The 17,097-nt window shown below is 39.1% G+C and overlaps 1 protein-coding gene across 1 annotated transcript in view; it reads right to left on the bottom strand.

Annotated features, from left to right (window-relative positions):
* Window positions 1-1,782: 1,782 nt before the first annotated feature.
* The window catches only part of ATM (ATM serine/threonine kinase), a 153,127-nt gene continuing 137,812 nt past the window's right edge, over window positions 1,783-17,097 (bottom strand). The window contains exons 62-65 of the mRNA XM_019975381.2: window positions 15,478-15,592; window positions 14,702-14,765; window positions 5,866-6,002; window positions 1,783-5,771 (exon numbers count right to left, since the gene is read on the bottom strand). Of these exons, the coding sequence (XP_019830940.2) occupies window positions 5,588-5,771; window positions 5,866-6,002; window positions 14,702-14,765; window positions 15,478-15,592 (500 nt within the window). The 3' untranslated portion in view covers window positions 1,783-5,587. The remainder of the gene's footprint in view (window positions 5,772-5,865; window positions 6,003-14,701; window positions 14,766-15,477; window positions 15,593-17,097) is intronic.

Raw genomic sequence — 17,097 nt, 5'->3', positions numbered from 1 at the left:
AATGCAAAACACTTTGACCACTATGGAAAACAACATGGTGTTTCCATCAAAAAATCCAAAATAGAAGTACCATATGATCCAGTGATTTCAATTCTAGGTACATATCCAAAAGGATTAAAAACAGACTCTTAAAGAGGTATTTGTACACCCCTGCTCAATAGCAGTATTATTTACAATAGCAAAAAGAGGAAAGTAACTCAAATGTTTATAAACAGATAAATGGATAGACAAAAATGCGATCTATACATACCATGGGATACTTTCAGTCTTTAAAAAAAGAATTATGATATACAGCAACAGGAATGAACATTAATAATAGGTGAAATAGTAAACCAGTGAAATAATTCAGTCACAAAAAGACAAATGCTTATAGGAGGTGGCAAGGGCAGTGAAATTCAGACAGAATATAGAATGGTGTTTGCCAAGGGCTGGGCACAGGGGAGCATGGGGAGCTGTGCATGTGTACAGAACTTCAGTTTTACAAGGTGAAAAGTATGCTGTAGATTGGCTGGACTACAGTATGAATGTACTATACCACTACTGAACTGTACACTTAAAAATGGTCAAGATGGTAAATTTTATGTTACATCTATTTTACAATTTTAAAAAATAGCAAATCACATTAATAGGTGACCAGCTATGAACACACACAAGCAACGCAAGATCTATAAGCCACATCATGACCATTTCTTTCCTGGTTTGGAAATATGTACTAACCTTACACTTTGAACATTATGTGTCAATGTTTCATGCTCTCACCATGTTAGTGACAACAAAAAATGTCTTCAGATGTTGCTAAATGGGGGCAGTGGGAAAGTAAAATAACCTCCTAAGATCTACTGCTTTAGAATTACACATTGTACATTAGTGTAAAAGTATGTACTTTTACATATTGCTGTATGTTAAAAAAAATTATACATGCTGTACCTCATGGGAAAAGTGATTTTCAGGGAATAATTTTCATTAGGTTTTTGCCTTATTCATCAAATTCAGAGTCTAATGTCTGTAAAAACTTTGTACTATATTTATGCAAAATTCACTTTTTCAGAAACTGGACAAAGGAACTTGAAACTCTAAGAGAAGACCAAAGTTACTGATTTTTTAAAAATGATAAATACGCAGAATGCAAACTTCACATTTAGAGTATCACAATCTTTGTGTCTGTCATATTGTAGTATATTTCTTATAGACTGCAGAAATGTCAACTAGATCACTCTCTGGCCTCTGCTTCCAAAAAAGAGCATTCATTTGGCTTTCTGTCACAAGGTAATCAAGAAAAACTATTTAGAAAGAGATACATCATACTGGTCTGTTCCTGTGTAGCAGACTTCCCAGTTCACACTACACTGTAAACTGCCTATATACTCCAGACTAGGAGTTCTACAGGGATGGTTATGCCCTTCTACCTTACTGTTGCGAAGGAGGCAATGGCACCCCACTCCAGTACTCTTGCCTGGAAAGTCCCATGGGCAGAGGAGCCTGGTAGGCTGCAGGCCACGGGGTTGCTAAGAGTCAGACATGACTGAGCGACTTCACTTTCACTTTTCCCTTTCATGCATTGGAGAAGGAAATGGCAACCCACTCCAGTGTTCTTGCCTGGAGAATCCCAGGGATGGGGGAGCCTGGTGGGCTTCTGTCTCTGGGGTCGCACAGAGTCAGACACAACTGAAGTGACTTAGCAGCAGCAGCAGCAGCAGGTTACTGCTGTCTCCCTATGAACCAGCACCATGCTTGGCACACAAAACACTCAAAATATTTGAATACAATGAATGAGTCAGCATATATTTTTTTTAAGATTTATTTTAAAACAGGTAACAGAATAACTGCAGCCATGAAATTAAAAGGCACTTGCTCCTTGGAAGAAAAGTTATGACCAACCTAGACAGCATATTAAAAAGCAGAGACATTACTTTGCCAACAAAGGTTCATGGAGTCAAAGCTCTGGTTTTTCCAGTAGTCATGTATGGATGTGAGAGTTGGACCATGAAGAAAACTGAGCACCGAAGAATTGATGCTTTTGAACTGTGGTGTTGGAGAAGACTCTTGAGAGTTCCTTGGACAGCAAGAAGATCCAACCAGTCCCTCCTAAAGAAATCAGTCCTGAATATTCATTGGAAGGACTGATGCTAAAGCTGAAACTCCAATACTTTGGCCACCTGATGCGAAGAACTGACTCATTGGAAATGACCGTGATGCTGGGAAAGACTGAAGGCAGGAGAAGGGGATGACAGAGGATGAGATGGTTGGATGGCATCACTGACTCAACGGACATACGAGTAAGTTCTGGGAGTTGGTGATGGACAGGGAAGTCTGATGCATTGCAGTCCATGGGGTTGCAAAGAGTTTCACATGACTGAGTGACTGAACTGAACTGAACAGAACAGAATAATAAAGATATACATTCAACAGTACTGAAATAAATCTACAAAAAAATATGTAATTTCATTAAGATGCAATTAAAATATTTAAAGTGGCATATATGTCCACATTTCAAGGCAGTATACTAGCTTTTAGGTAATTAAAGACTAGCCTACTTTAATCTTTAAAAAGACCAAAGTTTTTCCTCTTTGTGTTTATTTGCTTTAAGCCATATTTAAATTTTTAGCCATTTCTAAGCATATATATTTTAAGTATATACTATAATGACCATGGATTTATTTTACCTACTAATTAGGAAGATATTTTGGGGTGGTATGATCAGCACAGAGAATAGTGGAAGGGATATTATCTCCCTTAATCTGAACACAACTCTTAAGTCTATAATTTATTTGCTTTTCTAGTAGCTTCTCTCCTTGGTTTCCAGTGACCTTATGAGCAACTGACTGGTGAAGCCTAAATTCTTTTCACTTGAAAGATTTCTATGTTAAAGACTGTCTGTATTAAACCTGTACCTTCTTCAGTTTATTATATTTGGGTCTTGGACAAGTTACTTTATTTCCCCAGCTGTAAGCTGAGATAATATCACTAATCTTGCAAAAGATGCTGCATATAAGGTATGTCAGGTACTCAGGATACAATAAATATTCTATCATAAATATTTAAGAAATTCAACCACTCCTTATTTGTTCCCAGTAAATTTCTATCTTATTCATTTCCAAATAGTGTTCCTGATGTCATAATTTTTAGAATCTTAATTCTATCACCTATGAATTAGCTATTCCCTCTGGTTGTTATCTGGCAAGCTTTTCATAGCCTGAATAAGACAGGAGTTTTACAGCATATCACTCAAGGTTGAAAAGTAGATTAATAATGTTACTCAAAACTATCTGGATATATCAATTAGTAAGAATCAGCAATTAATTCACTTACCTATACTATCATCTAGCTGATCATTTCTTATTCCACGCATCAATATTTCAAGGTTTTTTAATTTTTAAAAACGTTTTTACTTTTCAAGGCTTTCTTAAAGACATCCTAAGTTTACTGTATTCCCTCGATTCACTGTGGTAATAAACCTACCAATATATATTAAATATTCATTTAGGAAGTTTATAAGAAAAAAAATACATATCACAATAAGCTTCTAATTTCAAATGCAAAATAGAAAATTTAAAAACAGTTTCCCAGAAACCAAACTAAGAAATTTATAGTATGAAAAGTTCTGGAGATTGTTTTTGGAGAAAAGAGAAGGTGGAGAGATCAAATGAACCTGACATTGGCAAAAGAAACAAATACGAACCTGTCATCAGAAGAAACTGCTTACATAACCACCTAAGGTACAGATAAAAAGAAAGCTCTACCACCCATTTCTTAATCTCTGCAGATACGGACAGTTTCCTAAGGATGGATTATAATCAGACAAGTCAGTAGTTTTACTTGTTTGTCTAATGACAGTATATGGACAGAAGGGTTCTGTTTCTAGCTATATATCAAACTTGATACCTAAACCCCTCCCTGCCAACAAAACACACAGAAATGCTAGATAAGATACAAGAAATGATTTTTAAATGCATAACAGAAGTTATAAGAAAGAGGAATTTCTTATGGTCAGAAATTTTCAGTTTCAGAAGGAAACTAAAAACCAGAGCAAACTTGCCAGTTTCACTAATCTATGAATTCAGCTGTAACATCTCTAAGAGGACTTTAAAAGGGCAGTGGGCAATAACTAAATGCACCTCCCCTTGTGTCCACAGTAAAGCTGGGACACACGCAGGTTTATACCAGCCCACTAGCACAGGGACATAATGAGGGAAAATGTCTGTTTTGGCCTGGTAGTCTTCCCTCAGTAAGTGTATGGTTCTCTTCAGGTCAGGAAACCCTGAAGCCAAGAAATTAAAGTAAGAGTAGTCCTCTGTCAGTGATAGCCCTGGAACTATGACATAACCAGATATAAAGCTTTTCTGGAAAGAATTATTCTTAACCCAGGTCACTCAAGATTCCCATGAGAAGGTCCTACTGAAAATAAGCTCACCTTATAAAATCACATAATACATGGATAAACAGTCCACCAAAGATAAGAACCAATAGATACAAACAGAACCTAAAGTTAAAAAAAACAAACTGGACATCATGAAACAAATAATAGGAAAATCTGAAGAATGGTACATACCTAGAAATGAATAACAACTTTTAAAAGGAAAAATCTAGTGAATAGTTTAAAAAGGATATTATATAGCAAGCGACAAGAGAATTCATGAACTAGAAGACAGATATGAAGGCATTATAGAAAGATAAAGTACTGGAAACACAGAGAGCTTAAAAGATAAAGAGAATAGAATGAGAAAGTCTAATAAACATTTCTAAAAAAAAGGTAACCATACTGTATCTGTGAAATTTGTTCTCCATATTGTAACATCTTCATTATTGAGCAGCACTGAATGTGACCTTACTATTGAAAATCCAACATATTTACTTACGATGGTATATAGATGGTTACAATTTTAAAGTTTTTCCTTCCTTTTATAGACTAATATTAAATAATTAATCATTCATATATAATATCTGGGAAACAAGTTTTAATTAAAACCTCATCAAAGTTAGCAGTATATGTTTGTTCTGACTATAACAGTGATTTTACTGATTCAGTGATTCTACTGAAACTGATACAAGTATGTACTTGAGAAGAAAAAACAAATATTTAGCATGATTAGAGCATGATTTGGAGAAGGCAATGGCACCCCACTCCAGTACTCTTGCCTGGAAAATCCCATGGACGGAGGAACCTGGTAGGCTTCAGTCCATGGGGTTGCTAGGAGTCGGACACGACTGAGCGACTTCACTTTGACTTTTTCACTTTCATGCATTGGAGGAGGAAATGGCAACCCACTCCAGTGTTCTTGCCTGGAGAATCCCAGGGACGGGGGAGCCTGGTGGCTGCCGTCTATGGGGTCACACAGAGTTGGACACGACTGAAGCGACTTAGCAGCAGCAGCAGCAGAGCATGATTGACAGTTATGTCTAAAGGGCTTGAGACTAGTAATGCAGCTTTAGGGAATTGAAGCAAGTATTAAACATTTTTTAAAAAACACAGTAATTCACTTAGTTCAATATTAATACTAATACTTATTCAAAGTATGTGGGTGGGTTAACAATGAAGGCCAAAATACAATTTATAAAGGCTGAATCCAAGGCAATCACATGCATAATATCACACCCAAGCTTTCCATCCTGGGAAAAGTCGGCTGAGATTTTTCGGGTCCATGGCCTGCTGTATGAGCAAATTCACCTGTCCACCAACACTGAGCACGGTTCCTTCCTCTACTCCTTTTAGTTTCTCTTGCAGTCTCATCAAGACACGTTCAGCTACTTTGTTGAAACTCTGGTCAATATCACTAATAACAAAAACAAAGATTTTAATGAGGTAGAACAGTTTAAAGGGTCTTGGGAACAGGAGAATCGGAACAACTGTCAACAGGTCCTGCTCACCTGAGATTTCGTTTGCATTCCTGGTCATCTGCATTTAGAGTGGAGTGGAGCTCACTTTCATCGTCTGGCCTCTGTTGTAAATATAAAGCTTTTAGAGGATTCATGGTCCAGTCAAAGAGAGGATCATATAGGAGGACCTAGATAGAGAACATATGCATTAGAAGAACAATGTGCACTCTGAACAGTATTATAATAGAGACCAACCACACGGCAGCTGACTGGGATGGAGGGGCAAATTTATCACATGTGCTTCATGCCTCCTTGTGGAGAAAACTGCACTAACACGATGCTCTGGGCTTCTCCTCCCATCTGAATCCATTCTTCCTCCCAACTGGGGGCTGTGACATTGTCTGACCCATGGTTCCTGACAGAAACTGATCAATTAAAAGGTCATAAGCACTAGTCACGTTCTTTCCTTCTCTCTCACCTCTTGACGAGTATGGCCCTGGGTAAGAACATTTGTTTGCAGGCCCCAATTCTCCAGGTGAGCTGGACCAAGGGACAGATTAGGTTGTGGGCGGTGGACAGCAGAAGCAAGTCTATTTGGACCTTACTTCTAAGCCATATTCTCCAACAGTTGTATCAGTGATAAACCTGACATTCCAATCTCTTACTTTTTTTAGTATTATTTAATCTAATTAATTTATTATATTTCTACACTTTAAAGCTATTCTTTACTCAATTTCAGACTATACTTTTTTAAAAAAAATTTATTCAAGGATAATTACTTTATACAATATTGTGATGGTTTCTGCCATACATCAACATGAATCAGCCAGAGGTATACATGTGTCCCCCTATTATGAACTCTTTTCCCACCTCCCTCCACATCCTAGCCCTCTGGGTTGGCCCAGAGAGAGCACTGACTTTGGGTGTCCTGCTTCATGCATCGAACTTGCACTGGTCATCTGTTTTACATGTGGTGATATACATGTTTCAATGCTATTCTCTCAGAGCATTCCACCCTTGCCTTTTCCCAGAGTCCAAAAGTCTGTTCTTTACATTTGGTCTCTTTTGTTGTCCTGCATGTAGAATTATCACTACTGTGTTTCTAAATTCCATATATTTATATTAATACACAGTATTGGTGTTTTTTTTCTGATTTAACTTCACTCATATAATAGGCTCCAGTTTCATCCGTCTCATTAGAACTAACTCAACTGCATTCCTTTTTATAGCTGAGTAATATTCCATTGCCTCTTGAGAAACCTATATGCAGGTGAGGAAGCAAGAGTTCAAACTGGCCATGGAACAACAGACTGGTTCCAAATAGGAAAAGGAGTATGTCAAGGCTGTATATTGTCACCCTGCTTATTTAACTTCTATGCAGAGTACATCATGAGAAATGCTGGGCTGGAAGAAGCACAAGCTGGAATCAAGATTGCCGGGAGAAATATCAATAACCTCAGATATGCAGATGACACCACCCTTATGGCAGAAAGTGAAAAGGAACTAAAAAGCCACTTGATGAAAGTGAAAGCGGAGAGTGAAAAAGTTGGCTTAAAGCTCAACATTCAGAAAACTAAGATCATGGCATCTGGTCCCATCACTTCATGGGAAATAGATGGGGAACCAGTACAAACAGTGTCAGACTTTATTTTTTGGGGCTCCAAAATCACTGCAGATGGTGACTGCAGCCATGAAATTAAAAGACGCTTACTCCTTGGAAGGAAAGTTATGACCAACCTAGATAGCATATTCAAAAGCAGAGACGTTACTTTGCCAACAAACATTCGTCTAGTCAAGGCTATGGTTTTTCCAGTGGTCACGTATGGATGTGAGAAGAAAGCTGAGTGCTGAAGAATTGATGCTTTGAACTGTGGTGTTGGAGAAGACTCTTGAGAGTCCCATGGACTGCAAGGAGATCCAACCAGTCCATTCTAAAGGAGATCAGTCCTGGGTATTTGAAAGGAATGATGCTAAAGCTGAAACTCCAGTACTTGACCACTTCATGCGAAGAGCTGACTCGTTGGAAAAGTCTCTGATGCTGGGAGGGATTGGGGGCAGGAGGAAAAGGGGACGACAGAGGATGAGATGGCTGGGTCACATCACTGACTTGATGGACGTGGGTTTGGGTGAACTCCGGGAGTCGGTGATGGACAGGGAGACCTGGAGTGCTGCAATTCATGGGGTGGCAAAGAGTCGGACACAACTGAGCGACTGAACTGAACTGAACTGAATATTCCATTGTGGATATGTACCACGACTTCCTTATCCATTTGTCTGCCAATGGACATCTAGGCTGCTTCCATGCCCTAGCTATTGGAAAACAGTGCTGCAATGAAGAGTAGGGTACATGTGTCTCTTTCAATTCTGTTTCCCTTGGGGTGTCTGCCCAGCAGTGCAATTGCTGGGTCATATGGCAGTTCTATTCCCAGTTTTTAAAGGAATCTCCACACTGGTCTCCATAGTGGTAGTATAAGTTTACATTCCCACCAAGAGTGTAAGAGGGTTACCTTTTTCCCACATACTCTGCAGCATTTATTTGTAGACTTTTTGATGATAGCCATTTTGACCAGCATGAGACAATTCATCATTGTGGTTTTGATTTACATTTCCCTAATAATGAGTGATCTTGAGCATCTCTTTATGTGTTTATTAGCCATCTGTATGTCTTCTTTGGAGAAATGTCTGTTTAGTTTTCTTACTTATTTCTTGATTGGGTTGTTCATTTTTCTGGTATTGAGCTTCATGAATTGCTTGTATATTTTGGAGATTAATTGTCAGTTGCTTCAATTGCTATTATTTTCTCCCATTCTGAAGGTTGTCTTTTCATCATGCTTATCGTTTCCATCGTTGTGCAGAAGTTTTTTAGCTTAACTAGGTCCCATTTGCTTATTTTTGTTTTTATTTCCATTATTCTGGGAAGTAATCAGAGAAGATCTTCAGGTGATTTTATGTCAGAGAGTGTTTTGCTTGTTTTCCTCTAAGAGTTTTATATTTTCTGGTGGTACATTTAAGTCTTTTAAATCCACTTTTGAGTTTATTTCTGTGTATGGTGTTATAAAGTATTCTAGTTTCATTCTTTTAAATGTGGTTGACCAGTGTTCCCAGCATCACTTATTGAAGAGGCTGTCTTTTTTCCATTGTATATTTTTGCCTCTTTGTCAAAGATAAGGTGTCCATAAGTATGTGGATTTGACTCTGGACTTTCTATTTTGTTCCACTGATCTATATTTCTGACACAAAGCCAGTGCCATACTGTCTTGATCACTGTGGTTTTGTAGTATAGTCTTAAGTCAGGAAAGTTGATTCCTCCACTCCCATTCTTCTTTCTCTAGATTGCTTTGGCTATTTGAGGTTTTGTGTATTTCGATACAAATTGTGAAATTATTTGTCTTGTTTCTGTGAATAATACTGTTGGCAATTTGACGGGGATTGTGTTGAATCTATAGATTGCTTTTGGTAGTATACTCATTTTCACTATACTGATTCTTCCAATCCATGAACATGATATATTTCTCCACCTATTTGTGTAATCTTTCATTTCTTTCATCAGTGTTTTATAGTTTTCTATATATAGGTCTTTTATTTCTTTAGGTAAATTTATTCCTAAGTATTTTACTCTTTTCATTGCAATGGTGAATGGGATTGTTTCCTTAATTTCTTTTTCTGATTTTTCATTATTAGTGTATAGGAATGAAAGGGATTTCTGTATATTAATTTTATATCCTGAACCTTTACTATATTCACTGATTAGCTCTAGTAATTTTCTGGTGGCCTCTTTAGGTGTTTCTATGTTGAGGATCATGTCATCTGCAAACATTGTGAAGAGTTTTATTTCTTTTCCAATCTAGATTCCTTTTATTTCTTTTTCTTTTCTGATTGCTGTGGCTAGGACTTCCAAAACTATGTTCAGTACTGGTGGTGAGAGTGGACACTTAAGTATGTCCTTCTGTCCTAAAGAGTTTCTATTGAAAGACCAGCAGTTATCCTAATGGGGATCCCCTTGTATGTTATTTGTTGCTTTTCCCTTGCTGTTTTTAATATTTGCTCTTTGTGTTTTTGTTAGTTTGATTAACATGTGTCTTGAGGTTTTTTGCCTTGGGTTTATCCTGTTTGGGACTCTCTGGGTTTCTTGGACTTGGGTGGCTATTTCCTTCCCCATTTTAGGGAAGTTTTTGACTATTATCTCCTTCAGTATTTTCTCATGCCCTTTCTTCTTCCTCTGGGACACGTATGATTTGAATGTTTGGGTGTTTAACATTGTCCCAAAGGTCTCTGAGGTTGTCCTCATTTCCTTTTATTCTTTTTTCCACTCAGTTTCATTTATTTCCACCATTCTATCTTACACCTCATTTATCCTTTCTTCTGTCTCAGTTACTGTACTATGGTTCCCTCCAAAGTGTTTTTAATCTCAGTTATTGCACTGTTCATTACTGATTGACTCTCTTATTTCTTCTATATTCTTGTTAAACATTCCTTGCATCTTCTCAATCCCTGTCTCCAGTCTATTTATCTGTAACTACATTTTGTTTTCAAGATTTTGGATCATCTTTGCTATCATTATTCTGAATTATTTTTGAGGCAGACTCCCTATCTCCTCTTTTGTTTGGTTTGGTAGGTTTTTATCATGTTCCTCCACCTGCTGGGTATTTCTCCGCCTTTTCATTTTGTTTAGATTGCTGATTGGGGTCCCCTTTCTGCAGGCTGGAGGGTCATGGCTCCTCTTAATTGTGTTGTCTGCTCCCTGTGGGTGGGATTAGACCAGTGGCTTATCAAGGTTTCCTGGTTGGGGGAACCTGTGTCTGTATTCTGGTGGATGGAGGTGGATCTCTTCTCTCTGGAGTGCAATTAAGTGTCCAGTACACTCCAGTACTCTTGCCTGGAAAATCCCATGGACGGAGGAGCCTGGTGGGCTGCAGTGCAAGGGGTTGCTGAGAGTTGGATACGACTGAGCGACTTCACTTTTACTTTTCACTTTCATGCATTGGAGAAGGAAATGGCAACCCACTCCAGTGTTCTTGCCTGGAGAATCCCAGGGATGGGGGAGCCTGGTGGGCTGCCGTCTATGGGATCGCACAGAGTCGGACATGACTGAAGCAACTTAGTAGTAGCAGCAGTGAGTTTTGTGATGTTTATGGGTTTGGTATGGCTTTGGGCAGCCTGACTCCTAATATTCAGGGTTGCATTCCTGTTTTGCTAGAGAATTAGTGTCAAGTGTCTCACACTGGAACTTGCTGGCTCTTGGGTGGAGCTTGGTTTCAGTGTAGGTATGGGGACTTTTGGGTAGGCTTTTGTCTATTAACATTCGCTGGCATCAGGAGTTCTATGATGGTCTAAAGTTCTGGAGTTGAGCCTTCTGCCTTTGGGTTTTGGTTCTCCTCTTAGTAGCCTCAAGATTTCTCCACCCACAGAGCTTCTTTGCTTATCTTAGCTTCTTCTGTTTGCAAGTCTTTTCAGTGTCTAATCTCTGCCCTGGCACGAGGAGGTGAAGGTGGCCACTTATTCATGCTCAGTTGCTCAGTTGTGCTGTGGAGAGCAAGGGACACTGCAAACAAAATTGGCTGGTATGTGGGTATGTGTGGGGAGTGCTCACAGTGGATGGACCACTGTTTGCAGCAGCCCAAAGCGGCATGTACTTCCCGGGTCCACAGTGCTTAGGCTCCCAGGTGCTCTGCGAGGGCACTGTCCCAGGTGGATCCTGCGTTTTGTGCACTTCTCAGGTCCAAGCTGCTCAGGTGATCGGGTGCTCAATAAGCACACTGTCCCAGGTAGGCCATGAATCTCATACACCCGCCCAGTCCTGGCCGCTTGGTTTCCCCGGTGCGCCACAAGGGCACAGTCCCAGGTGCGCTATGTGTCTCTTCTGGAAAGCTGGTCTCAGGCTGTGACACTCCTGGCAGATGTGATCTGTCCAGAATCCCAGAAAGATGTGGTTTGTGACTGGCAGCCTGCTCAGTTTGGTGGGAGATGCGATCTCGGGGCCGAGACTGCAGTGGCCCCTTGCCTTCTGCCTCTGGTTGCCGCACTCCTGCCTCTCTGCCTCCAGGAAGGGAGGATTGTAAATGGTAGAAGGCTTGCTCTCCTTTGGTATTCCCTAGGGCGCAAGCATGCCAGGTGTCACTGTGCCAATTAGAGCCTTCCTGCAGGAAAGGTTCAGTTTTTTTTTGTCTATCTGGCAGTCCTATGGTTAGGGTTGCTATGTCCCTTTAGCCCCCTTAGATTGTCCTCAGGCCATTCAAGCCCAGTCCTTATCGTAAGGACCAATGATGCAGCCCACACCTCCACGCCCAGCCCCTATTTGCTGCAGGCAGACACAATCACCTGAGCCGTTTCTCTGCAGTAATTGTGGTTAGATGTGTATTCTTGGTGTTTTATTTTCTGGTTATGTTGCCCTCTGAGATTCCAGAGCTCCCCACTGATCTCTCCTGTGAGAGGGTTTCCTCTTGTGTGGAATCTTTTTCATGACTCCCTCCCCAGGACAGGTCTCTGTCCCTAAGTCCTTTGTCTCTCTCTTCGTCTTTTATCTTTTGTTCTATCTCCTTTTGGGTTGCCTTTCTGGGTGTTTGGTGTCCTCCACCAGTGTTCAGTTGTTTTGTGGAAGTTGCTCCACGTTCAAATGATCTTTTGATGTATTTGTGGGTGAGAAAGTGATCTACCTCCCTGTCCTATTCCTCGCCATCTTCTATATATTATTCTTAAGGCCCTTTCTTTTTCACTTAGTTCCAAATTTGGATAAGAGAAAAAAGGTATAATTTATTGAAAACTTCTCAGAACCAAAGGTCTACTGCTATGGCTGGCATTCTGAAATCGATATATGGAGTAGTATTTGAGTACCAAAATAATTTGTAAACATAATGACAGGAGAATAGACTACAATAACATTCCAGAGGACTGGGATCCAGTAAAACTCATGAGAAGTACCCTGATAAAGCTGAAGATACAAAGTCCATAGTGAAGTCAATTGAGAAACTACTCTTGAAGATTGGGACAACCACACCAAATAATCTGAGGAAATTCAGACAGATTTACAGAGGATAGAGTAGGCAGGTCAGTGTAAAATACACAAAGCTTATAAAGCTTATGTTACACAGTTATTGCAGGTGGAGATGCGGATCACTTCTCAAGTCTGAAACTCCCCAACAGTTTCCATCTTACTTAGTAAAATCTAAAGTACTCACACTCATTAGGAATCCCTAGATAATCTGTTCACTCTTACCTATCTAATTTTATATTCTACTACTCTTTGAACAATGAGGCTCCTGAGTAATTTGGCATTCAACCAGTAAAACTTCTGAGGCATTGAGGGAATTACCCTCTTCCGCCAAGCGGTAGCTCAGGATTCAAATACCAAAAGTGAAAGTGAAAGTGAAGTCGTTCAGCTGTGTATGACTCTTTATGACCCTGTGGACTGTAGCCCACCAGGCTCCTCTGTCCATGGGATTCTCCAGGCAAGAATACTGGAGTGGGTTGCCATTTCCTTCTCCAGGGGATCTTCCCGATCCAGGGATCAAACCCAGGTCTCCCGCTTTGCAGGCAGACGCTTTAACCTCTGAGCCACGAGGGAAGCCAGGAACCCCTAAATCTACCCAGGCACAAAAAACTTTTTGATTGAGACTAAGCAGAGTAAAATACTGGGGAATATATTAAATTTCTTTGGATCTTAAATCAATTTGAAAAGTTTAGATTTTTTATGGCTTAAATGCAAAAAAGCAAGATAATTTAACTTTAGAACTTGATTTCCACATTATTGAGGCATCCATATTATCATTTATTCTTGCTGCAGAACCAATGGCAAACTGTAATAAATGATAACATGTATAAAAATAATATGGGAAAAAGGAAAGCTTTTCCAGCCTTGAGAACAGCACATCCTTGGAATTAATTTTATCAACATAGTATTGGGACCTATTTTAACACTCTTTGTACCAAAAACCTATATTGCCACCAGCAGTTGAAAGATCTATGAAGAGGACTTTGGTTTATAAAGGTTGCAGACATAGGACCACCCTAAAAGACTATTAATTTCACCCTCCTTGGCATATAGTTCCGCTCGTTGTTGATCACAGGTTTAATGGTTAATGCCAGTGAATTAGCAGAGATTCTCAACCTTGGCTGCCAGTAGGAGAGCTTTTCTAAAATACAAGTGTTCTTGCCTCATCCCTAGAAGTTCAAATTTGGTCAACATCGATGCTGTTTAACAGAACTCTACTTCTATGCTTCTCTGCGGAGGATACTCTCATGGTCTCTTGCCCCCCGTACCCTGTACTAGGAGAGAAAAGGACTGCCTCGGGTACTCGATTCTCACCTGGGTAGAATTAATGTCATAAGCACTGGAAATTCGCTGGACTTCTTTCCTTTTCTGCCCTGATCAACATGAAGCAGTAATTCTGATGGAGTGTTTAGGCCCTGTAGGCCCAAACCCCACTCAGTGGGCTGTCCCCACATTAAGAAAGTAGAGAGGCACTGAGGTGGCACCAGTAGCAAGCCAGCTTGGCCCTCACTCCTCAGTCATGTTCCTGCAGTAACAGTGCTGACACTCTGATCTCCATCTGACTCACTACATGGTTATGAACCTGGGCAGCAGAAAGGAGATATAATTTACTGATTTCTCTTAAAACTCCAAAGGAAACCATTCTGGAAATAATACCATACAAGATAACTAAGATGTCAGTGCTGATGTATGTACTGAAGACTAGAGGTTATTTATAGTGCTGTACATTCCAAGAAACTTGAGGGGACTGAAGGCATTTCTAAACCACTATTAACTCTCCTGCTGCCAGTATCATCCCACATCTTTAAAACAAAGTACTGAACCTCAAATCAGTGCCCTCCCAACAAGACAGCAGTCTATTAGGTAGAGAAATAAAATTTTCCTAATAATATACTTTACCTCTACAATGGTTAACAGGGTTTCCTTAGAATTTCTCATTACCTCCATGGTTTTCTCACAGCATCTACAAACACATTGTAAATATGAATTTTACATGAACATTTTCAATGTATCTTTATCTCCTATATATTCCTGTCTAGTGTGCTGAAACTATTTTTGTTAATAATTCCCAAACTAATGTCTCAAAGAGCACAGTACTTGGCAGAGTGAGTTTTCAGTAGATGTTTCTGAAAAGAATATAAATAGGTATGTGAATATAAGCTTAGCATTTATAAGAATAACAAGGTACTACTATGAAACACTTCTTTCAGTTGATTATTATGGTAATCAATAGTTTACTTTCACTAGAATCTGCCAAGTTAAAAGTTGAGTGTGTAGACTAAAGAAAGAATATTGAGTATGTAGACCTATGCTGGGAAAGCAGGAATTGGTATCAGACCATAAACTTCTTTAGAATAAATTATGCACCCAAGAATGAGTACCTAATAGAAGTTCTGATCAATAAAGAAAGATTTAGCTAGGACAGAGGTGTGAAAACTAAAGGCAGGCTGCTTTCAGAGGTAGTAAGGGAGAACAGTATGTGTATTATATTGAGTGACATCCTAGGTGGTTTGAAGGAAGGGGAAATTACTGTTTTTACCCATAGTCTTTTCCTTAGTACTAGTAAAGCACTGGAATGTAATTCTAGCAGTGAATTCTACAATCTATAGAAATCAATAATCTGAATAATTTTTACACCAAAAATCATCTACCCTACCTTACCTTATTTGGCTTACCTTCTGAAGACACCTTCAACACCAGTAATGCCCATTCCATCCACAATATCTCTGGTAAGTCTAAAAGGAACTGTTTCAGGAGTAGGAAGGATTTTGCCCTGTTCAAAAGCAACTCCTAAAGTAAAAAATATAGTGAGGTTAGGAGGTCACAGAGCTAATTTCTTTCCTCTCAACTGGCCTGTGAACTTTGCAGAGGCACCAAATAACTTGTCACCAATATTCAATCAGTATTAGAACAAACAGTCATTTGTTCTATGCTCTGTCTGCCTTCTTTATCTTCAAAATGCTCCAGAAAAATCAACCTCAAATTTTAAAAAACAAGTTTAAAAATTATTTATTAACATATAATCAGAGAAACCTATATTAAAGGGTGACTTTTAAGAATGAGGTAGTGAAGGGTAGAATTTAAAATGCAGAAGATATGTATATATATATATTTTACCCATTTTCCCCCAATGGTAACATCTTGCAAAAAACTATAGTACAATATTACAACCAGGATGTTGACACTAATACAATGAAGATATAGAATATTTTCATCACTATAAGGATCTCTCATGCTATATTACTGTTGTTCAGTCGCCAAGCTGTCTGACTCTTCATGACCCCATGGACTGCAGCAGACCAGACTTCCCTGTCCCTCACCATCTCCCAGAGTTTGACCAAGTTCATGTCCATTGAATTGATGATAACATCCAACCATCTCATCCTCTGTTGCCCTCTTCTCCTTCTGTCTTCAATGTTTCCCAACATCAGGGTCTTTTCAATGAGTCAGTTGTTCATATCAGGAGGCCAAAGTATCAGAACTTCAGCTTTAGCATCTGTCTTTCCAATGAACATTCAGGGTTAACTTTAAGACTGACTTGGTTTGATCTCCTTGCTGTCCAAGGGACTCTCAAGAGTCTTCTCCAGCATCACAGTTTGAAAGCATCAATTCTTTGCGCTCTGCTATATTAGATTATGCTATATTAAGCACATCTATTTACCTCCCAAGGCCTACCTCTACTCTCTCTTCTTCCAGTAATCGCTAATCTGTTTTCCATTTTTATAATTTTGTAATTTCATGCATGTTATATAAATGGAGTTAAACAGTATGTAACCTTTGGGGATTAGTTTTTCACTCAACATAATTCTCAAGAGAATCATCCAAACTGTCATCTATACTGAGTTGTATTCCACAGTATGGATGTACCATTTTGCTTAAACATTTGCCCATTTAAAGGACATCTGGATTGCTTCCAATTTGGGGCTATTACGAAGAAATCTGCTATAATTGGTGGTATAGGTAAGTATCCTTTTGTGTGCTGAATTTACTAACTGTATATCTTCTTTGATGAAATGTCTATTCATGCCTTTTACCCATTTAATAACTGTTTTTGTTTTGTTTATACTGGTGAAGTTTGAGAGTTCTTAGGGACTGTGCTTTAGGTGTCAAGTCTAAGGACTCTTTGTCTAGCCCAAGTTGCTGAAGATGTTCTTTTCTTTCTCTGTTGTCATACTGGATGATTTCTACTCTTCTGTCTTCATGTTCACTGATCCTTTCTTCTGCTTCTTGAGCTTAACCACTGAGTTTTAAAAAATTTTAATTATTGCATTTTACTGTTCTAAAATTTTCACCTG

The sequence above is a fragment of the Bos indicus genome, chromosome 15 (genome assembly GCF_029378745.1).
Source record: "Bos indicus isolate NIAB-ARS_2022 breed Sahiwal x Tharparkar chromosome 15, NIAB-ARS_B.indTharparkar_mat_pri_1.0, whole genome shotgun sequence".
NCBI classification, from domain to species: domain Eukaryota; kingdom Metazoa; phylum Chordata; class Mammalia; order Artiodactyla; family Bovidae; genus Bos; species Bos indicus.
The sequence above is the reverse complement of the archived record's forward strand: the minus strand, read 5'-3'. Positions and strand labels throughout refer to the sequence as shown.